The following is a 24,532-nucleotide window of genomic DNA, read 5'->3' as shown; positions in this document are numbered from 1 at the left end:
CTTCTTAACTTTCTTGGTTGTGAGACAAAGAACTTGGGGTGATATCTTGGGCTACGAGAGACTGCTACATTGTGCTGCATTGGCGAGACCCGAGAGAAACTCCCAGGACCATGGTGAAGGAATGTCCTGGAAGGATATTTTATAGTATGTGTATACTCATATTTAAACAAGTTTTTGGAAATTGGCCAAAAGTTTGGGGTTTGAATTAGTAATGTGCATACAGAAACCTAAGCAAAAAAAAAGAAACTAGGAAAAGTAAAAAGATTTACAAAGGAAGCAAAGAGTAATCCTGGTTTGTTTCATTGCTCACTTGAGAATAGCACTGCATAGTCATAGTTATGTTAACATGTGTTAATGATCTAATCGAAATTATGATTTATTTACATTAGGAGGATATGTGAAGGAGAGCTAAAGACTCATTTTCCAGAGTTGGCAATCAAAAGATAATCCCTAAAACTGAAGGATCAAGAGATACGTTATTGGAAGATGAAAATAAATACCGAACCAATAAAAAAAAAATAAACAAATCCCAAAGAGGTTGAACTGGTTGCCTTTAGAAAAGGGAGAAAAGGGGACAGGAGGGTTTATGTTTCTCATACTAAGCCTTTTAGAACCATTTGATTTTTCATTCTTTGTTCATATATAACCATGGGGGAAAAATTAAAACTGAGAAAACAAAACATTGTCAGGTAGACATTGTTACCCTGTTTCAAAGATGAGGAAACTGAGGTTTTTCACAGTTCATAACTAGTAGAGGGGAATTTTTAACCCAGATGTATAGGTGTTCTTAATTACAACAATATTAGGTTGGTGCAAAAGTAATCGTGTTTTTAATTGCATTAAAAGTAATGCCAAAAACTGCAATACTCTTGCACCAATCTATAGCTCGTTGCCTCTAGAAATATGGGTTGCTTTAGAAGGGAAAAGACCTATTACGTAGAGTGTCTCTGTGTCAGGTTATATGTTTAATGCTCTCCATAATGTTATCTTTCTTAGACACCTAACAACTTAGGGAGGTGGGTATTCTCCTTTTGCAAAGGCAGAATCTGAAGTTTCCTCTTTAGGAAGTGGTGAAATCACCATTGGAGGGGAGGTTTCAAAGCCCAAACTAAGAGGCAAAAGTGCTACATATTTTACTCTTCCTCATTCTATTTAATGGGTTGTGGAGACGTTGTCAACCTTTACAGTTTTTTCAATATAAATGCTATTTCTTTGTCTTGCTGTTATTTAGTCTTAAAAAATCAAACTCTGATTTGTTTGTTTTCTTTCGAGGATCCATGCCAGGTAAAATGTTGCCTGACAGATTTTGTGTTCTGTGTTCATTTAGGAGAATGGCATTTTTCTGCTTGACTCACTGTAACTCCAAACAGGTTTGGATATGAGGCATTAGCATTTTCCCTAAACTGTCCACAAAAAAGGAGCTTAGTGTAGACTGAAAACTATCTAAAGTTGATGTAAAATTATCTTTCCCAAGAAGTAATAACACTTCTCTCCTAGTAGGAATCAATTATTTCAAATATGAAAACATACATTCTCTACATGGCTGAATAGTAAGCAATGATTATTTTATATCCCAAAAGATTTTTCTCAGGGAATCCAGAAGAGGAGTACATTACAGATACATCATCAATCCAAATGACCCAGTTACTCAACATTATGAGGAAGTTTCCTAAATTACAAAAAAGGTTATGACTTAGGGTTGACATGTGTCCTTGCTTGCCCAGGATGGTCTTGGGGTTATCTCTGTTGTTCCAGCCTGTCCATAGCACCCCATTTATTCTAATTATCAAATAAAAAATTATTTGATAGCCCAGTGTCACTTCATCATTGCTCCCATTGTGCTATGCCAGTACAGAATCTATTGCATACCCTACTTTTATCTTGCTCCCATGCCAATCTATGGGTGCAAGCCAGTGTTGTGTGATGGAGATGGATAAGGGGCTATTTTAGCACACTGGTATTCTCTTTTTAATAGGTTAACATCTGGAAAACAAGCATATATTTTATTAATCTAACATATTATTCTGCATACTGTTTCAAAAAAAACACAACTTCATTTCATAGGTGCTTTAAATTAAACAGATTATTTGAAAAATGACAACATCCTTTGGAAGAGACATTCTAGATAACCACAAGTAGAGCCAGGTGACACCTTTTGTAGGCTATTGATTAAAATGATCTGATATACATCTTTCCAAGCACAGAATAATCCACTGGCATTACAGAAATGATGGTAATCTTACAGAGAAGTTTAATCAGATACATGAGAAATTATATCTATTTCTTGATAAAGTATAAGTTACTTAAACATCAATCACAGACTCCAGTTGCTCATACCACCATCCTTCAGAAAACAGAATTCAGGACAGATAGATACTGGTTTGTCAAAGACCTAGCACGCAACAAGACATGCTGCAGACTTGAACAGTTCTCCCTGCTGAGAGCATTGATTTGTGGGTTTCATAATACATGCACAATAGTAAACAACATAAATATAAGAAGCAGATATACAGTAATGATTTAGTTTTTCTGGGAGGAGAGTGACTAATCTCTCAGACTTCAGGGCTGCTACAAAAACACTGCTGGGATTTGTTACATTTTTAGGGAACTACACAGTAAGACACACAGTTTAGTACTCGGAAACATTGCTCTTGGATAAAAGGTAGTGGAGGTGATGGGGGGAGGTGGTAAAAGGAATACAAACACAATGATATTGATTATCAGTTAAAGGTACACACTCAACACCAGGGGCTCTTAGATGTTTGACAGAAAGAATTCTAATTCTTACAATAGATTGTACTTCCCATTTTAAGGAGGAAAAATGGAAACTTCTAAATATTATTTTGTTCCAGGCCATAGAGCTTCTAAGAAAGTCTGAAGTTAGTATATGAATCGGGCCTGTAAGACACCAAAGCCCATATCCCTTTCACTATGCCTCACTGACGACCTCTGTTTTTCCTTGGTCTGCTACTTACTAATTTGCTCAGTAGTTATTTTAATAATAAGAATTTGCTGAGTTCCTCTGTTAAACAATAAGGTATAGTAAAAGGCCTAACTATTGGGCCTTTGCTTGAATATAAAATTTTCCCTTTCTATTATCCTTTGCAAAAACAATGAGCTGAGAGAGATGATCACTATCTCTTCCAAAAATCTCAAAGGGACCTTCTCATTGGGGCAATTTATGAATCAACTCTGAGATGGGATGATTCCAACACACTGCAAAAGGAGACCTGGTCATATGGTCCTTTCATTCATTCATTCTTCCATTTACTCAAGAAATAGGTACACAACACCTAATATGTGCCAGATATGTCAAAGACTATGAGTATAGGTGAGTGTTTTGACTGTGAAGTTTATGTTCCCATGAGGGTGACATGAAATTCAAGTAACGAAACCGAAAGTATGTTTAGATAACAAAAGTATTATTAAAAATCTATATAGTGTGCCATGATAGAGTACAATACACTTAATGTTTGTTTCCCCCATCCCCCAAATTCTGATGTCAAAACTAATCCCAACGTGATGGTATTAGGAGGCAGGGCCTTTGGGAAATAACTGGGTCATGAGGGTAGATCCCTCCTGAATGGAATTTATGCCCTTCTAACAAGAGGAAAGAAAGCTGGCTAGTTCTCTTACTGCCACGTAAGGATACAGTTGTAAATGACAGTTTGTAAATTTCCAAACCAGAAGGTAGGCCCTAGCCAGACTCTGGATCTGCCAGTGCCTTGGTCTGGAACTCTGCAGAACTGTGAGGAATAAATTTCTGCTTAAGCTGTGAAAACAGGGATCCTTGTTAAAAAGTGGCAAATCATTTGACTGAATTGTGTTTGTGTTGTAGTGTTTTCTGGAAGGTAGGATATGCAAGTGATGACACTGGATATTTAGCTGAAGAGATTTCTAAGCAAAGTGTGGAGTAGCTTGGTTACTCCGGACTGCTTATAGTAAAATGTGAGAAGAGAGAAATGATCAGAAGACAGAATTAGTAAGCTAAAAGGAAGTAGAAATTAAAGATTTGGAAAAAATCTCAACCTATCCATACTGCAAGGAAAAAAATAAAAAGGAAAAAGCAATTTCTGAAGAGAATACAAAGGATGTGGTCAAGTGACCTTTTGATAAGGAGATTAGCCTTGGTGTGAATCACTGACTTAATCAGCCACCCCAGCAGGAAAACTTACAGTTTAAACTGAAGAGGAAGAAGATGGGAAGAACTGAGGAAAGGCTATCAGAATTTTTGGATTTATAGAAAACCATAAAGATATTTGGTGGTGAATGTGTGCTAATTTCCAAGACAAGGGAAAAATGATCCTAAAGGCAATTCAGAGATCATCAGGGCTGCCTCTTGAATTTCAAAAGAAGCACTGTCATCTCATTTCCATGGAATAGGCAGCCTCACCCAAAGGCATGGGGGCAGAGCCACTCAGCAGAGCCCTGAAGAGCTACAGGTGCAGGACCACTTCCCCAGTGGATCTGAAAGGCTTTATTTGTGAAGCCAAGTACACAACGACATAGACAAGATGTGAGCAGAACATAACCATTTGGCCAGATGCTGGGGTTCTCATTGGTGGGTATGAATAGTAGTCAGAGCAAGAGAAGAGAATAACTATTTCAGCACTGGTGTGTGCTGATTAAGGTTAAAACATAATCTGATTTAGTCCTCCCAACTATCCTATGGAATAGGTACTATTATATAAATTTTACAAGTTCACTTTCAACAGCTTATAAGTGGTAATGTTGAGATTTGAACCTGATTTGTCTATCTCCAAAGCTGATTTGTCTATCTCCAAAGCCTATACTCTTACCTCTATAATACAGCAGAAGAAAAGGGAACAGAGGGACTATATTGAATCTGCCAGACACCTTCTCTATCCAGTTACTCTGCCTTCAATATCAGGAACAGTGTCACAGAAATAGAGAGGAAGGGTGCCCAGATTCTGTAGCGCTGCAATGGGTGGAAGACTGAATGGGAACTATTCTCCAGCAGTGTTTTCTAGGAGTAGAGTAGAGGGTTGTTTTCAGAGTAGACGCAGGATCAGTATACCAAAGTAACTTGAGAGCAGAAAAGTGGTGACCCCTAAGAATACATCAAGCCCTAGGAACTACGCGATTCCTGGAGATCACAGCTGATGAATTTGCTTCATTACTTTCTTTTCTTCTTCATTCATTCTTTTTTTTTTAGTGTGCAAATAGCATTACTTATTTTTTCCTTTTAAAATTGATATATAATACATATAACACAAAATTCATCTTTTTAAAGTATACAGTTCAGTCCAGGCATGGTGGCTCACCCTGTAATCCTACTACTTTGGGAGGATGCGACTTTTGGACAGATCACTTGAACCCAGGGATTTTAGACTAGCCTGGGCAATATGGTGAAACCCTGTCTCTGTAAAAATACAAAAACATTAGTAGGGCATGGTGGTGTACTGGTGTGCACCTGCAGTCCCAGCTACCTAGTGGGCTGAGGTGGGAGGATCACTTGTGCCCAGGAGGTCAACGCTGCAGTGAGCCATGATCATGCCATTGCACTCCAGCCTGGGTGACAGAATAAGACTCTGTCTCAAAAATAAATAAATAAACAGACAAACATTAAGAAGTATACAATTCAGTGTTTTGGTTTTTTTTTGTGTGTGGGGGTGCAATCATGACTGCTATCTAATTCCAGAATATTTCCATTACCCCCAAAAGAAGCCCTGTACTATTAGGAGTTGGTTGCAATTCTTGCCTTCTTAAATCCCCTGGCCTATGCAAATCTACTTTCTGTTTCTATAAATTTTTCTATTCTTGGAATTTCATAGAAATGAAATCATATAATATGTGGCCTTTTGCGTCTGGCTTCTTTCACTTAGCATCATATTTTCAAGATTCATCTACATATCAATAGCATGTATCAATACTTCATGTTCTTTAATGGCTGAATAATAGTCCATTGTATGGATACACAATATTTGGTTTATCCATTCATTAGTTGATGGGCATTTGGGTTGATTTCACTTTTGCTATTATGAATAATACTTCTATGGACATTTGTGTTTTCCTTGCCTTCTGTTACATTTACAAATTTTCCTTGCTTTCTGATGCATCTACACACGGCTCAGTTTTAAAGTCAGCATCTAAAACAAAACATTTTATATACTGAAAACTGCCCTTAAAAGTCTCCCCGGAAGGAACCACCTTGCAATCAATACGTTGTTCAAATGAATCAGTTTTCTCTCTAGCCAGTTCTCTATGAACCACCTGAAGTGGCTTGCTTGTATTTGGTGGCCATACTGCATAAAAACAATGTCATCAATTCTATTCAGCCTTGTGAGATGATCACATTTTGACAAGTATATGAGGATCAAGGCAAACTGAGTTTAATGTCCTTTCAGGTCCTCATGGCATGACCACTTGTGAATGAAGTGGTTGGTAAAACTGTCCACACTATTTAAATGCGAATTTATCTCTTTCCTTGAGTGACCATAACCTGACACATATAAAATAAATGTTCATAAAATAGAAATCTCTTGCACATGAAAAATTTCATCTCATTTTTGGTGGTGCCTGAGTTAGAATACCTCTGGATAAATTTGTTGTTAAAAAACAAATTTGAAATTAGAATGTTTTAATGCTTTATTCCAACTTCTTTATCAAATCAGAGAACTTTAGAACTAGAAGAGGCCTTCATTTTCTCTATTAAAGGCTCTTCATTTTACAGGTGAGAAACTGGAATCTGGGAACCAGCCTCCAGATGTACAGGACCTTAGTTTACTGTTCTTTCTATTAGACTGCAATGATTCTCATATTCACAAATTGTAGAAAAAGTAGGTCATATCATCTCAAGTTTCATCCTATTTACCACCCTTATAACTCAAGATGTTACCTACCATTTTATTATTTTTCTCTCTCTATCTCCGTCTCTCTTTTTTTGAGCTAAGCTTTGAATTACATTTTTCCCTAGTTGGCAGAGAGTTCATGAAGGTAAATTAGCCAAGAGGAAGAGCTACGTTGTCTATAATGTATGACTCTTTCTTTATACACAGAACTTTCCTCAAATGGACTAGTGCACTAATAATTTTCGCTGGAACATGGCACCCTGATTTTCTGGAGCTGAAGCTTAGCACAGATTTTGTCATGCAAAGATGCTGTTCGAATCAATTAAAAATATTCATGAAAATTAGAAAATGAGTTTATGGGTATTTCATGGCCACTGTTATAGTACCATTAATCTACACTCTCCCTATTTCATTGGCAGTTGACAGGAATCCCCAGTCAGCAGCTAAAGAAAGCAGTCTTTTTAAAGACAAGACTAATTTGTTTCCTGGTGAAAGGTGACAACCTGCCTCAATTTGCTTCAGATTTCTCAATGATAATGACTTGTGTTTTCTTGTCCCAATTAACCACTGACTGCTCCTGAGAAGATCATGTCCATTCAGATAACTGAATTTCTCTTCCACTGATAACCTTCTTGTATAGATATGGGAGTGAAATGCAGATTCAGTATAGAATCATGTACAGAATTATAAATAGAAAGATTTGAAACATTTTCTTCTCCTTTCAAATCCCCATCACAGTCAATCTTCATCTACTTAAAAACTTAAAAATTGGAAATAATCAAGAGCTGGCTTTTTTCATAGAGCAATGAGACTCACTTAACACTGCATGTCAAATGCTTACAGAGGATGTGGCATAACCTAAGTGTGTAATTTAGAGCCATAAGACAACACAAAATAACTAGGTCTGGGGTCAATTTAGAGAATATATGCCCCATGTCTAAAGGCAATCCAATTCAAAAGTTTTAAACACTCTGACAGCCAAACAATACAAGTCTGTGGGTTCAAGTCAAATTAGCCATGAGAGCTACCAGTTTGTAACCTTTGGTCTATAGCTGACATTTAAACACACCCGATGTTTCCTAACATGACTGTCTCCTTTTTTTCTCCTTACTCACTCCTTATCTAATGATGAATCTGGGGAAAAAAAAAAAAACGAGGAATTCTTGGCTCAGCGCCATTTTTTCTCCTGGAAGGGTAAAGGATGTACACCTATTGGGTTGATCCTCTACTTCTTATTTTTCCTTTTATAGTGAGAGAGACTTGAAGTTGTGTAGTGGTATAAGTCTCCTTAATTTGGAGTTCAGTGTTAGGAAGCCCACTATTGCTATGTCCCTGAGCCACATTCCCCTTTATCAGTAGCAAAGCTGACAATTGATTTTTCATCTGCCTAGCTACCTGAACTTACTTCTCAAGTGGTTGAAAACTCCGGCACTGAATAGGGCACTATTTACTGAACCCCTTCAAATCCCAACATATGATTACATAGAAAAGGTATACTTTTATTGGACTCTACTTTGAGAATAGGTTACTTGAGGATGTATTACTCAAAATTAGCAGAATAATCTTTTCAGCCCACACCGAATTCTTGATTATGGATGAATTCACACTGAAAAAAAAAAAAAAAAAGAAAAAGAAAAAAAGAAAGACTCTACAATAAGAAAACAAAGTCAATGTGACAGAATTCAACCTAGCAGCATTCTTTTGCTCTGGAGTAGAAACACATTAGGTCAGAAGTAAGTTTTCAAAGCTATAAAGTCAGAGAATGATAACATTTTAGACTTGGGTGGGACATATGAGTCAACATTTACTTAGGGTAGGCCCTGAGAATGCTAAGATAATAGAAAATGACCTATAGGCTACTCAAACCACACACTTGCATCTAATGCATGAATTCTTTCTGCAATATTTCCCCAGAGTAGTTGTCTAGTCTGGAAATGAGTGTCATTGATAACAGGCCAATGGCCTAATTATTTGAACTTTTTCCTTTTATCAAACCTAAGTAATATCCTCTGCTCCAATAGTTCCCACTCATCTCTTATGGTACTGCCCTCTGATGTCACACAGAGTTTGGTATCTCTTTAAATGTTTGAAAACGTTGACCACCCCTCCCTTCCCACCCTCTATAAGGCTTCTCTTCCTTGGATTACCCAGCCTCAGTTTCTATAACTGTTCCTCCTATCATCCCACTTGTCACTCTTTAAGGTAATTTCAAATTTCAATGTCTAGCTTAAAATAAAAGTAATCCTTTTCCAGTTGTATTTTTATCAGTAGATCCCTATATTTCCCCTCTCTTGTTTTGGAGACTATTATGTTCTAGATTTAATTTGCTTTTTTAAAGAGTATATATATTGTTGACTCTTCAATGATGTTATAGTTATCTAAGACCTATAACACAATGTGACTCTAAATTTGACTCTCTTATCCTGAGTTCTGAAGAAAAATGCAAATCTTTATATGTATTACTATGAAGATGAATCTTGTCACATTTGGTTCATATGATTATCTTTTTAAGTAATTTTTAATATTGAATATAATATTTAGTTTATTCCCTAATGATTCATGTGATCAGAAAATGTATTCAGCATGTTATCAGTAATGTCATATGTCAACTGATAAGAAAGTTCAATAAGAAAAGTTTGAGGAAAGGGAAGAGAAATGGCTAGGGATTTCATTCCTCCATTGACATTAATCCCTTCTACGGTTTGAACGTTTGTATCCCTTCCAAAATTCATGTTGAAACATAATCCTTAATGCAACACTACTAAGAAGTATGGCTTTTAGGAGGTGACTGAATCATGCATCACGTAGGGAGTTTTTCTTTTTCTGTTTCATCCTCTCTGCCATGTGAAGACGTAGTGTTCCTCCCCTCTGGAGGATGCAGTGTTCAAGGTGCCATCGAGGAACTGAAAACTGGGCCCACCCTAGACCCCAAACCTGCCAGCACCTTGATCTTGGACTTCTCAGCCCCTAGAGCCATGAGAAAGAAATTTCTATTGTTCACAAGTTACCCAGTCTATGGTATTTTATTTTAGCAGCACAAATGGACTAGGACAACCCCCCAATCAACACTTTCAGGGTAAAACATGTGAAGCAATCCTCCTAAATATGCTCCAGATTCCTCTCTCTATCTTGCCCACATAGATTATCACAAGAGTAGTTATTTTTGTTTGGTTTTGCTGATGCTATTTTGACTAGCAGGAGATAGAGAAATATTCACAAATAAATCAGGCTAGTCCTTTTTGATTGTTCAAAATAATCTATACTGGTAGAAAGATATTAATGAGAAAAGAAGTTATAAACGGTGTATATGGTATGATCTTTTCGTGATAAGAATATTTGTTTACAGATCTGAGAAGAGATACACACACAGTCAAGATACAGATGTAGATACAGATTTAATTCAGTGTGGATGTAATTCTAGAAGAAAATATAAAAAAATTATGTGGATCCCTCTGAATGACGTGATTATCTTTTTCCTAATATTTCTATCAAAAATATAATTAACACATAATTTTAAAAAATTGTATGCCAGTGGTAATTTTCATTCTATAGTCTCTTAGAAGAAGCAAAATTTCAACTAAAGTTAGTGTCATGTCACTTAGCTACAGTTCGTAAAATCTGTTTTATTTCCATTAAAAAGAGAATCAAAATGTTTGCCTATTCTCTACAAATCCTAAAATATGAGCAATAGTGCCTCATCTATGGGTGTGTTCCCCTCACTTTTCCACCGTATTTTCCCTGAATATGCTAGGAGCCTTCATGTATTTGGTGCCATTAGATAGATTTATTTTGCCTAAGATTACCTTGATTTTTTTTTTAATCTGGCAGACTCTTATGCATACTTCAATTCCCTGTTCAATCAACACCTTTAGCTCTTAGTTAGTTATGCCTTCCTTTGTGTTCCTTTTATACTCTGAACACAGCTCTGTGTCTTTGTTTATCAGTATCTACTCCTAAAGGCTGAGCTCCTAAGTTTGCAGGCTTTGTTGGGTATAGGCATTCCTGAAGAACTTGTTGAAAATGAAAACTCCTGGGTCTCATCCCTGGAGATTCTGGTTCTGCAGGTCAGAAGTAGGGCCCAGGAATATGCATTTATTTAAAAACTCCTACATGATTCTGATGCTTGTGGTCTATGTCTCACAATGGCCTCCAGGGATGGAGATGGCTACATCTTTCACACCTTTAGATTATTCCTTCATATTTGTACTGCATCATAGTGTCCCCTCATCAACTACACTGGTCATTATAATTTAATTTCCTTTGCCTTACATATGAAGAAGTGTTGATACAAATTGCACAGTGACCAGTGTTCTACCTATGCTATGGACAAAACCAATGGAGGTAGATACATCTATGTTTATGAAAGTATACATGGAGGAGAAGGCAGTTCTGATTTAACCATTTAGATCTTCTAGGTGGAATCCAAGCTTTACTTACATTTATAAGTAGTTCTACTTTTGAGGAGAGAGAAAAGGGAAAAAAGTTAAGAAAATGACAGGTGGCATGTGTTCCAGTTAGGGAAATCTTCAAAGCAATGTTGCTAATCTTCATTTAATTATGTCTTGCACTTTTGCACACTGATTATAGACCAGCTAGAAGGCCACACAAAAAAGCCACTGCTACTCTAAATGTTCTGCTTACATTTTCTTTTCATAACCAGGAACCTACTTTCAACTCCTTAAATGGATACATAAAAGAGACAACCATTTTAACCTTTTAGAAATGGATCTTCTACAGCAAATCAGAGAGAGATGATGAAAATGTTAATTAACTTGCTTTCATCTTGGTCAGATTCTTTATATAACCTAAAGGCCTAAAGTCTTTTGGGAGGTTTTCTTAAATCTGATTGCCTGTGACAGCCAGAGAAATTCAATCATGATTTGGTGGGGCTGCTTCTTTGAGAGAGTAATACTTCTTCTGCCTCTGGCACAGAAAACAAATGCTAAGAAAGGAAGGTGAGATTCACTCATGAATTATTCTGACACATCTCCTTTCTGATTCAAGGCTTATAAGAGACCAAGCTTTCCCTTTCAAACTTGGGACCAACTGTTGGCTCCCTGACATGGGACCACTTCTAACACACAAGGAAGCAGATGATTTAAAACATACACAAAGACACACCACAAACTTCTCTTCTTCTGAGAGACCATGTGCACATAAAACCAGCTTACATGACAAAGCATCATTCTCAAACCACAGGAAGTTCAGATATTTAGAAACGGAAGGTAAAAGTGCCTAATTATACTTTTCTCTTTATTTATTACACAATTAGCCATTTAAACTCCATTTCAGCTATGGAAATTATTTTTAAAGACTCCATAGTTTGAAAACAATCTACATTGAGTTGTAAACATTTAATGAACTGAAAAGCTTAATATAAACCATTTGTTTCCTTCAGTAAAGGAATAACTCTATGGCAAGATGACAGATGTAAGATGACAGATGTACTTTAAAAAGACGTGCATGAGGAAAAAATAGATTTTTATTTATGTATTGAAAAAATATATAATTAAAATAATGCTGAGGATGTGTTCAGAAGTAGTAGCAGAGGTAGGTGAGAGATCTATGCTTTTTAATATCAACTTCCTCTTGAGTAAGAACTTTATCGCATTAATAGCTAAATCATACTGATTGCAAAAGAGCTGAAATGAGGCAATTAGTATGGCCTATGACAGCCATGAAGAATGAAACGTGAGGTTTTCAATGCAAGCCAGATGGATATCTTCAATATACTTCTTATTATCTGCTTGTGGTAATAAGTTCAATTAAACTGAATCAGTATAACATAAGTCTCTTTGAATTGCTGGAAGAGAAATTAATTATGTGCTTCACATTTAATGAAGCCAAAGAGTCATATTCTATTTGCCTTTTTTGTTTGTCTTATTTATTCTGATTAGTAAGCATTCATTACAAAATAATTCATTGGTTCATTCTATAGGAGAGTTTCTTTTTTTTAAGTAAGAAATTATTTTTATGGAATGGGTTAAATATCAGCAGGTAAAAGGTATCTCTTCTACAATACCTGCAAGAGAGCTAAAAGAAAATAACCACTGTCTGGATGACTTTGCCTGCAATATCTGACCATGTAGGATTCTGACCTAAGATATTATTTTTAATTTGAAATATTTTACAGATAAAACTACAACAAAAATTTACCAATACGTGCTCATATTCCCTCTTCTAGAATTAGCAGGTTTTAACACATTTTCATGTACCTCCAGCCTTTTCCCCCCATGAATATATATTAAAAATTTACCCAAACAGATATTACCAATACAGCTAAAGTCCTTCCACATAATCTCACTCCAGTCATCCTCCCCCAAAATATTGAGTTAGTGCTTATGTCGCATGTGTATTCTGTATTCAAACATTATAAGGTACTATTTTATATTACTAATTTTATATTTAATCATACTATATATTAAATAAAATGATACTACATATATTATTCTTTAATTTCCTTGCGTATTTTTTTTTTCATTACAAACAACAACATGTGTAAATCTCACTAGGTTAAAGGCCCAGAAATGGAATTGCTGGGCCATGGAGATTGCAGTTTTTCAATTTTACTTGCTCTCCACAGTATCTATTTCAATTTCTATCTCTACTCAGAATGTGTGAGTACCATTTTCCTCATATAGTCACCAACAAAAGGTACCAATAGATGTTTCTCTGTTGCCAATCTCATATGTAAAAGCATCATACCACACTGATGCTTACATTGCCTTTCCTTGATTATTAATGAGTGATGTTTTTGCACAGCTTCTTGGCCCACAGAGTGTCTTTTATGCCAAAAGCAAAAATGCGAGGCTGCTTTCCCCATAGAGGCTTTGCTATGAAAGGACAGTTGGCATAGAGAAACGTAACAACTAAGGAATTATATCTTCCCTCTATACTACGTATGAAGAAGTGATGGGCAGGCTGGAGTCAGGGCAGACTGTCATGGTATGTAATCAGCATTACAAAAGAAGAGAATGTTTTACAGAGAGATTTGGACAAAAGGGGAATCATTCTATTCAGGATTGATATTGCCAAAGGCATGTTATTTGCTAAATCTACGTGGCTCTCACACATGTCCACAAGAATGTCAAAGGAAATAATCATGCCCTGTAAAAAAAGGAAAAAATAATCATGCCCGGTTTCATCAGATTTCCACGTTATGTCACGCTTTGTGAACACAGGAAGAACAGGAGGCACAATTACCTACCCTTCTTTTAAGATTCTCCTACTGTAGCTGATACCAACTCCAGGGTTGGTATCTAGATCTAACAGGATCTAGTATTAAAATGTTCTGGCCAGATGTTCTTCTACTGAGGGACCTACCATAATTAGCATTTAGTGCTTCTAATAACAAACTTTTCCTTCCTACTCTAGATGCCTAGGGTCAGAATTTGTGTTAATCCTATTAGAAATACACTTAATTATCACCTAGAAATAATTGGTTCCAGTGGAAGCATCTAATTAGGTTGAAATGTATTCAGTTATAAGGGACCAATGTTAAAAGCTTTTGTTGTGTATTAGCAGCCAAACGTCATTGTATGATACTGATTTCTGATTGATCCCTTGTCAAATCTGGATAAAGCCTTGAATAATTTTACATAGAAGATGTGGGCTGCTTCAAACTCATTTGCAAAAAAAAAGTTCCAACTGAAAAGACTCTACTTTATTGCATCTATTATGGTATGCATGGAAAGGTTGATATTTCTCAATGTCCTACAGTTAAAACAGAAGAATTTTATAGTGTGCAAGAGTAATGCTGTGGATGCTCTTTGGTGCTGGTTTAAATGAAGAAATCTGTTAATTTAAACATAAATACACTTTCTATGGTATGAACAATGTGCACTCTTTCTGAAAATAAAGAAATCCATTAAATGTTCAGTAAACCACAGGAACATCTTCAGTTTGCAGGGCTGAAGAATGAAAATACAAAATAATTTCTTGTTTGTTGTATGTGTGATCTTAGTTAATTTCTACTAAAGACTTTTTTTCTATTAAAGCTATTTAAAGTATAAGTTTATTTTTTCTTATTATAAAAGTAATTCTATGCACTGAATTTAGAAATTTAAATAAACAGAAAAGCCAAAAGGGCTGAGTACGGTGGCTCACACCTGTAATCCAAGCACTTTGGGAGACCAAGGTGGGTGGAGCACAAGGTCAGGAGTTCAAGACCAGCCTGGCCAATATGGTGAAACCCCATCTCTCCTAAAAAACATACACAAATTAGCTGGGTGTGGTGGCGTGTGGCTGTAGTCCTCGCTACTCGGGAGGCTAAGGCAGGAGAATCTCTTGAACCTGGGACGCAGAGGATGCAGTGAGCTGAGGTTGTGCCACAGCACTCCAGCCTGAGTGACAAAATGGGACTATATCTAAAAAAAAGAAAAGCCACGAGAACACTGTTAAAATCCAGATGAAATTAGCGTAAAACTTTATATAGTCAATTTCAAAATAAGAAAAAAAATCTATTAGATAAAGAACATGCAGACTGAGAATTATAAGGCAAAGGTGGAATAGTTAAGCTGATTTAGGTTGGTGACAGTGGTAGGTTTAGGAAGTGAGTAGTGTTTTAAAAAAACACCAGGTGATATCCTTCCTACTTTAGGTCTTCTTAGCCTACTATTCTGGTTCCAGCTGTGTGAATCCTCCCCTCATGCTGGAGAATCAAATTGAATAATTTTTACAGTGTCTGCCAAGTAATTTTCCTCCTCCCTCTCAATTAATAATGTATTACACCTCCTCTGGATTTTCAACTTGTATCCAAGTTCTAAAGTCAACCCTTTGGATACTGGGGTGGGGCTAAGGTCCTGGGAAAGAAACCTTCCTACCAATTCCAGTTACTAATCAGACTCAAGGATGTGTGGAAATGTCCAGCATGCATAAGAAAAGTTGTGTATAGCCTGGCCGGACCACACCTTGGACAGAATTTTGAAGATCTGAGGAAGAGAAAAAGTTATCAGACGAAAGGATAAGTAATTTATTTTTCTGTGAAGGACTTAATAGTAAATATTTAAGGTTTTGCAGAAGTGCCAAAGTTGAGGATATTATATAGGTACTTATATATTATACAGTCTCTGTCATAACTACTCAACTTTGCTGTTGTAAGGCAAAAGCAACCTTAGTTAATATGTAAAAAAATGACATGGCTGTGTGACAGCAAAACTTTATTTATGGACACTAAAACATGATTTTATAAAAGTTTCACATGTTCAAAAATATTATTGTTCTTTTGATTTTTTTTCCCAAACGGCTATACACGTGAAAATCATGCTTAGCCTTTGGGGTATAGAAAACAGGCATGGACTTGGCCCACAGGGCATAGTTTGAAACCCCTGAAAATGCAATGTTCTCAAACTCTGGTGTGTGTAAGGATCAACTAGGGCGTTTATTTTAAACATAGGCTTTTCCAGGTCTCCCTAGAGAGTTAGATTTGTTAGGATAGGAGTGAGACCCAGGAGATCTGCATTTCTAATATGCATTCTACTGAATGAACTTTCACTTGCTAGGTGGCATGCGTGTACAAAGTTCTTTGGTGTAGGACAACGTTTCCCAAAGTATAGTCTGTAACTACCAATTGCAAAATTGCTCAAGTTCAGTTTGGGTGTAGTTCAGCAAGATGACTATGGTAAGAGCATCCATAGCTTCATGCTCTACATTTCAAGTTGTGGAGATGATCAGCAGGAGTGAGGATTGCAATTAACATAGTTATCTTGTTAAACTACATCCAAACAAATACTCTAAGTTGCTCTTCTCTAGACCTGCTACTTAAAAATATCTGTCATATGAAAGCTGTATAGCAGAGACACTGCATCATGCAAAATCCTCCCCCATCCTTTTAACTCTGCTGAGAGATAAACATGATTTAATAAGTACAACACTGCATATAAATGTACCCTACCCTCCATATAGTTCCTAAGGATGTCAATGATCACAAAAGCACATTTTTGATCAAAGGTCAAACATCATGTTTTCTGTTAGGATATGAGGGTTTGACTTAAGAACTGTTCTTGCTTAAAATGAAACAGCAAACCAAATCCCAAATATATTATAACTAGCCTGAAAAATAAAATCAGTAAAAATTTAGGAATTTAGATGATGGGGTGATAATTAAGAGCCCCCTGGGCACCTGTCAGAATTCTGCAGTTTGGGAGCCTAGTCATGCAGAATCTGAATATTTATCCATGTGATAACTGCTTGTCAGAGGTGTATTCCAAACCTCCTGTATCTGGTGCAGTAGTTGTGTCCCCTCCCTCTCCTCCACTACTTGCTGACCCTGTGCTTGACACTATCTTCAGCCTCTCATCAAAACATGGGGGCAGGGGTGGGGAGAAAGAGAATTGGATTTGAAAAGCATGGTTAATTATAGAACTGTTGTAAAAAGGTTAGAAAATATGTGTTCTGATGCCTGACCTTCACCGTGTTTTAATCCCAGACACATGAGGAGATCGGAATGAATACAAGCACATTTTAAGGTTAGAGAACAACTCCTCTGATAAATGAGTCCCTTTGTAGATCTCAAAATTGAATTAAAATACAGCACTCAGTTATATTTTGGGCTAAGCTGTTACATTTGCATTAAAGGTGCAGGACTCAAGCATTTTGATGTGGGATTCAGGACGTGGCACAGTTCATGCAGAGTTCAGAATGGTTTTCTCTGCCTATATCGTGCTTTATGGGGCAGATTTCTAAATTATATTTCTCGGTTTATGTTAATGTCTCTAGCAGTGTGGATGGCCCCTCTTCAGACACAGGTACTTCCTATTAATGCTAATGGGAGTCAGAACCAACCACACTGGGAGATAAATGATCTTTCAAATCTCTTCTGACCTTACCTAAAGTAACAAGATTGTTAACTCCTGTGAACATATTGGCCAAATAAAGCTTTATTTCCTCACCTCACCTAGAAGTAGAATATAAGAATCAACGGACCTCTGTGGAGAAACTGACTGCCGCTCAGAACCAGGAGCCACTACTAGAAAGAACTCTGCTTGGAAACACATGAATTCTACCTGTCAATCAAGCTACCTGGGCACATCATCTCTTAACCTCATCCTTAACACATCCCTGCCTTTCTCTTTTTTTACTGGGTCAGGCTCTTCCTGCCTCACTCCTTCCTCTTACTCTCATCTATTAGGAAATTTCCGTTTTTAAAGTGTTCCTCATGTTTCAGCAAATCATGTGGCTAGCATAGGCAGGACATACTAATTCTGCATCTGCAAGTCCACTAAAACTCTCCTGGAATTGCCCTCAACTCATGTTTCCTAGTTTTAGACATTCACATATACCATCTTCATTATTTTTTGCATATCCTCCTGTAGCAATGCATATTTAGTACTTTTCTTTGTACTGACTCACTTCTTAAATTTATTTTGAAAGATTATCATTGCAGTTAATGAAAAACTAGTGTTTTCCTAAAATACCTTGAAAGAAACACATAATTACCAAACTTTAAAAAAATTGAAACTGTAAATTGCCTAAAACCATATCCTATACTTACTTGGGTGAATAGCTGTTCACATTTTACTAGAAGGCAAGAAATAAATTATTTTGTTTGTTAGAATAGGTAAAAGTTACTATCTCAGCAATATTTATGTCCACACAGAAATGAGGCAACCATAACATATTTCATCCCTGATATATCTGTAGGTTTTGCACCATGATTCAGTGTAAGATGAGCATCAGGGAACTGCACAGTTGGTTGGGAATGGTTTTGTCCTGAGGCTTGTGGTATCACTGGGATGCAAACCCTGAGGAGAATAGAGGCCTCTCCTTTCTGCCAACTCTTGGGAGAGTCAAGGAAGCCAATACTTACAAGAAGGAGGATAATAAAATGCAGAACATACCTTGTTCCTACCTGTGAAAATACCTTACTTTTAACAATATGAGATGCCATATATATACGGTTTCTCTGTTTAGCTGTTTCTAACCTTTCATACTCTTAGTCATTTCTTTATTATAGGCTCACTTCTTTTTGCTAATTATTCTGTTGGGGTGGAAATGTCATAAATGTTTACTTCAACATGATTTAGAATACATGCATATACATTTAAAAATATATAAACAACAAAACAAATATTAGTATTTCTTAGGTGCCAGCTACCCTGTTAATCACTTAGCATGGATTTCTGCAGTCATCAAAACAACCTCATTTTATGAAAATATGTTTATAAACAAAACAACTACTAATATTTCCTAGGTGCCAGGCACCATACTAATCACTTAATATGGATTTTCACAGTTATCAAACCAACTCCATGAGGCTGGCACTGCTATTATCACCACATAGGCTAATTATCTTGTCTAAGAGCTAGTAAGTGGCAGAAATGAGATTCAAACCCAGATCATTTGACTTGAATCCCCATCTTTTAGCTGTGATTTAAGATGTGGCCCTAATATTCTCTTATATCTTCGTAACTCACAAATAATCTATAACAGGTCCCAGCTCTGTGTCTAACCAGCTCTGAAACACTGAGGTCTCTCTTGGTCCTAAATGATCACTAAGCTTCCTTTAGCTGAGATTGTCATACATTAGCAAAGACCTCTAGCTAGAATTATGCTTTACAAATATTATCTAATGTCTTTTTCCTTTGCCTCTGAAACAGAGTGAACAAGCAGTCAGTCATACACTGATGCTAGTGCCCTGAGGAAGTAATAAACAGACTGAAATAGTTGGAATCAATCTAAACATATATTTAGTTCTAACTCTTGAACTTCCAATTTTCTATTTGCACAGCTAATAATAAAAAGACTTCCTGAAATAGTAGTACATTTCCAACTTCCTATGACCCTAAAATACACAATTAGGTAATTTTTAGCTTTCTTCTTTAAAGTGAAGGCAATGTTTAAAAAATATTTTCATTTGCCTTCATCTACCTTCACAAAGGGAGCTACAAATGGGCAAGAAGGGAATAATATGATATGACTCAACTTATAAATTACTCAGGAACAGGAAGAATGGGTAAAAACATTTCCTGGTGAGGCAAAAAGAACCAAGGAGAACTCAGAATCAGGATCTGGGTTTGGGTCTCCTTCTGCCACTCATGACCTTAAGAGAACCACGAACCTAAGCCTCATCTTCTTCAGTCAAATTGTTGCCAAGATCCCTTCAACTCAAAAATCCTATGACAAGGCAATACATAAAGTGAAGGAAATGCAAATGAAATACAAATTAAGATCTCCTGCTTTTCAACTGTTACTTAGCACTTTCAGCCCATGCCATGAAGCTGATATTGAAATAGTTTCACTCATGTGCTTTGCTAAGAGCTTAAAGGACTTTCTGTTACAAAAACTATAAAGCACCCAGGCTATGGTATATGGAAATTTTATTTCCTTAAAACCGACAAGGTTGGCTGAGTGACTGAGGCAAAGCACAGAGGTGATGAAAACCTTTTATTAGTATAATAAGCCATATCCATATCTCTGAATAAAAGGGACAGCTATCTTAAAAATTACCCAAGTCATTGTTTAAACAATGTTTGCTAAAAATAGTACATGAGTCTTGAGATTTTAATTTGTTGGCATAGTGTTCCTAGACATGAATTTCAAATCTATAGAGACTTGAAAGAAATTTAATTAAAGGATTGAAGATAACATTAGTTATAATACTATAATAGATACAATAGCTATAATTCTCAAAATTGTATTGGATGATTCTGAAATAAGATAGCCTTTCAATCATATTCATTACCAGGAGTTTTCTAAGAATTATTAATCATATCATGTTTGCCGTGATGAATTAATTTAGCAACAGAGTGATATCTGTACATATTAAAATGAATGATGCCACTTCCACAGATTACATTATTAGACATGAGAACACATATATTAACATATGAATTCTTTGGGTTAGCCATTACCTTTCACTACCAAGTTTCCAGTACTGCTAGCAGTTCCAAAATGGTTAGTGGCTATACAGGTATAACTCCCAGCATCTGATTTAGTAACGTTGATGATTCTGAGGTTTCCATCTTCAGAAATGGTAATTCTGAAATCAAAGTAAATGAACCAAAAATGGTGAAATTTATCTCACATGACTTATTGCAAATTATTTCTGTCATTCTGTCATCTTTCAAACCTTAAATCATTGCTACATTATTTAACAGCCTCATCTTTATTTAGGATATTTGTCCAATACACATAAATATTATTGAGATACGTGACTTCTTTAGTGTTTTTAATATTTTTCTTGTTAAAATGGTCTCAATAGTCATTTGGAATAACCATTATAAATATTAGATAGATTGTGACAATTTCTCTTTCATAGCTCTAACCACATTAGGCAAAGGGAAGGCTTATGGTAGATCACCATTAGTCTTATATCTGTTAATGAGGAATAAGAAAAAATATCCCTTGAATAATCAATTTTAGCATTTTCATTGAAAGTATTTTTTTATAAATGAGAGGCTTAAATTAAATGGGGTATTATTAAGCATATTCATTTCTAAAATATGTCAGCCAATACATTTTTAATGTAACATAAAAACAGAACTTAAAAAAATTAAAATATTCCACAACTCTGTGTGGCTTTGGCAGAATAGCAAATGTGGATGGCAAAGCTCAGGCCCCACAAATAGGGTCAAACATCTACTTTCTGCAGGGAAGAAAATGTTTTTGTTGACCGATGCAAAATCTGGAAGAGGAAGAATTTTAAAGAACTCTATTTTCAACATGACTACCAGAAGAGAAGTAGGAAAATACAAAGATGAATAAGACAGACAGCTTGGCTTAGAGGCTTGTCAGAGAAATAAAAAACGTACACAAATAGCTCATTCAAGGTAAATGTCTATTACATTTCTCTTATATTTCAAATCTGCCCACATCTTTACATCTCTTCCGCTCCCTCCTTCCCACCTAGTCTATCAAAACAGCCTCCTAATTGGTCTGCCTCTTCCTACTCTTGTCCCTCAAATTTATTCTTCAGTCAGTGACCAGATGATCTTTTAAGATTTAAATCAGATTATATCACTCTCCTGGCTTAAAGCTACATCCTTGGCTCTGCCACTGCATTCTGAATAAATTTCCTGTTGGAGTTTTATTGTAAAGCCTAACAGATCTAGCTTTTTAAAAAGCCTCTCTTGCTTACTATTTTGTTCTAATACTTCTACCCTTCAATGAACTCTAGTCACAGTGCTGTTCTGCATGTTACTAGAGTATCTGAAATGCTTCTCACTTCAGGTCCTTTGCACTTGCTGTTCTGCCTGCTTTGAACATCATTATCTGGACATAGCTGTCACCTTCTCACCTTCAGGATCTCAGTGTAGAGGTAGCTTTTCTAATAGATCTTTACCAACTCCCTGTTTAAAGTGGGTCTCCATGTCTCCCTGTCTCCCTGTTTTCATGCAGCCACTTTATTTCTTCCCACTAAATTCAATCTGGAAATTTTATTTGTTTGCTTGTTAGTTGTCTTATCGCATAGAATGGTAGCGTCTCTGAGGGCAGGGATGGTGTTTGTCTTAGGACTGAACCTCCTGGGTCTAGGACACAGGATGGCATGTAGCAGATACTAGAAATAGTTAAGTGGCTGAGTGAATAAGTGAATAAATAAATACCCTAAAGGAAAAATTGATAATATGCTGTAGGAATTCAGAGTGGCTGAACCACTTGGCACTAGTGCTAGACTTAACAGAGTCCTTTCAAATATCTGAAACAAGGCGGCTACGATGGGCAAAGCCTCACTTTGTAGAACTTTTGAGTACGCATTTTAAAAACACAGGTGAAGGTGTAAATGCATGGATTTGCAAATGATGCATATACATTTGGATGTATATGGATGGAGAAGCTATAGTCTTCCTGAGGACCCAGTCCAGATCGATGAGTCAGGCTGATGAGAGCGTATGAAGATGAAAGAACTTGAAAAAGAATTTTGGAATCAAAGGATTGGGAGTTCACATTCCAATGCCGTTGGTTCTAGCTGTACAGACTAAAGGCAACTTGCTTCACTTTCTCAGTTTTTACTTCCTCTTCCATAAAATATAAGTAACCATGTCCATCTTACAGATTGATAGCAAGAATTAGATAAGATAGGATCAGTAAGATTCCTAGATGTTTCCTGATATTTATTAGGCAGTGGTTCTCTTTCATCTTTAAAACTGTGTTCACTAGGCTGGGTGTGGTGGCTCACGCCTGTAATTCTAGCACTTTTGGGGGCTGAGATGGGAGGATCACTTGAGCTCAGGAGTTCAAGACCAGCCTGGGCAACATGGCAAAACCCTGTCTCTACAAAAAAATACAAAATTAGCCAGGCGTGGTGGCTTGCACCTATAGTCTCAACTACTTGGGGGGCTGAGCTGGGAGGATCACTTGAATATAGGAGATGGAGGTTGCAGTGAGCCAAGACTACACCATTACACTCCAGCCTAGGAGACAGTGTGAGACCCTGTCTCAAACAACAACAACAAAAAACTGTGTTCTCATAGTCATTTGTATATATAGGCAAAATTGGATAACATCCTTTTAATATATTTTCTTTTAACATAGTAATTAAATAAGTCTTCTTTTTATATTTTGACTGTTATTTCTAACAATCTGAAATCCATATACCAATTACCTGAGTCATTCCTAATCAAGGTACAAGATGCAGACAAGGCATGAGGGCACGTGTGGTTGGGCAGTTTGTAGTGGCTGGCAGTACCTATGTTGCTTTTTGGTAGAGCTCTGGCATGGAAGGCCTTGGCCTTTGGGCTAGGGTGAGCCATGCGCCTGGTAGAGGCAAGGGAGCTGAGCTGGAGCCTTAGCCAGTGAGGTGCTAACTCCTAGGCTGACCATTGCTGCTGAAGGATTTGTAGGTCACTATGTTTTGTAAACCAGGAAGCGTAAGAGCCTCAGGTAAAACATCCCTGTTTTTCAAAGTCTACTGAAATCCGCCCTCAGTGATGGCTATAGAGGTGTCTGAATCCAAAGTGACAAAATGAGAAGCAGAGGTGCAAGTCCTCCTGCCAATAAAGAAAGAATAAGACATGCTCATCAACAAATTACTCCCTTAATTACTCAGGTAAAGGAGAATGTTCTTACATAGCAGCCAAAATCTATAAAGCTAAACATTTACTAGAAGACTAAGGTTAAAATTAAGTAAATGTATGATGAATTTTAAGTTCTTATTAGTTTACATATATGACTACCAACGTCTTATAACAAAATGTCTCAAAGCTACAATTTAGAAAAATGATTTAGCATAAGCCAAATCAAAGCTCTGGTTAAAAGAAAAAAGACAGACAAGAGGCCTTTTGTTCATTTACATCACAGATACACACATAACAGTTTCTCAATAAAGACCATCTGATACCTCATTTGGCAATGAGCAGATGCACTGACAAAAACAGAGAGGAGAAATAATCTTAATTACCTCAATAATAACAAGAATAGCTTTAAAGGAATTAGTAACATTCCATTTATAAAATAATTTGCTAGAAATTGTGAAATGTTAGCATATGAGAATTCAATATGTAAGGTGACATGTGTGTTTTACTTATGGACTTATCCTCCATGAGGTAACACTGGCCTGGAGCATATTAAACATTCTGAGGGGTAAGATTAATAGGTGTTTTTCAAAGCAAAAACACCTATTAACAACTTATACCATTAAAAATAGTATCATGATCATTCCCAAGACCTAAAGCCATTGCCTGTATCAAACTCTAACATGCTGAAGGACATGAATACGGAAACGAGTAAAGGGTTTGTCATCAGATGACTTGGGTTCTAGCCTTGACTCTGAAACTTGTCAAGTA

At 36.5% G+C, this 24,532-nt stretch overlaps 1 protein-coding gene across 17 annotated transcripts in view; it reads right to left on the bottom strand.

The window, feature by feature from the left end:
• Positions 1–24,532, bottom strand: part of CNTN4 (contactin 4) — a 994,033-nt gene that overhangs the window by 54,205 nt on the left and 915,296 nt on the right. For all 17 annotated transcript variants that reach the window (XM_078351515.1, XM_078351513.1, XM_078351514.1 and 14 more), the window contains one exon: positions 20,663–20,790. In XM_078351515.1, coding sequence (XP_078207641.1) covers positions 20,663–20,790 — 128 coding nt within the window. The remainder of the gene's footprint in view (positions 1–20,662; positions 20,791–24,532) is intronic.

The sequence above is a fragment of the Callithrix jacchus genome, chromosome 15, assembly GCF_049354715.1.
Source record: "Callithrix jacchus isolate 240 chromosome 15, calJac240_pri, whole genome shotgun sequence".
Taxonomy (NCBI): Eukaryota; Metazoa; Chordata; class Mammalia; order Primates; family Cebidae; genus Callithrix; species Callithrix jacchus.
This window is presented reverse-complemented; position numbering and strand designations above follow the sequence as displayed.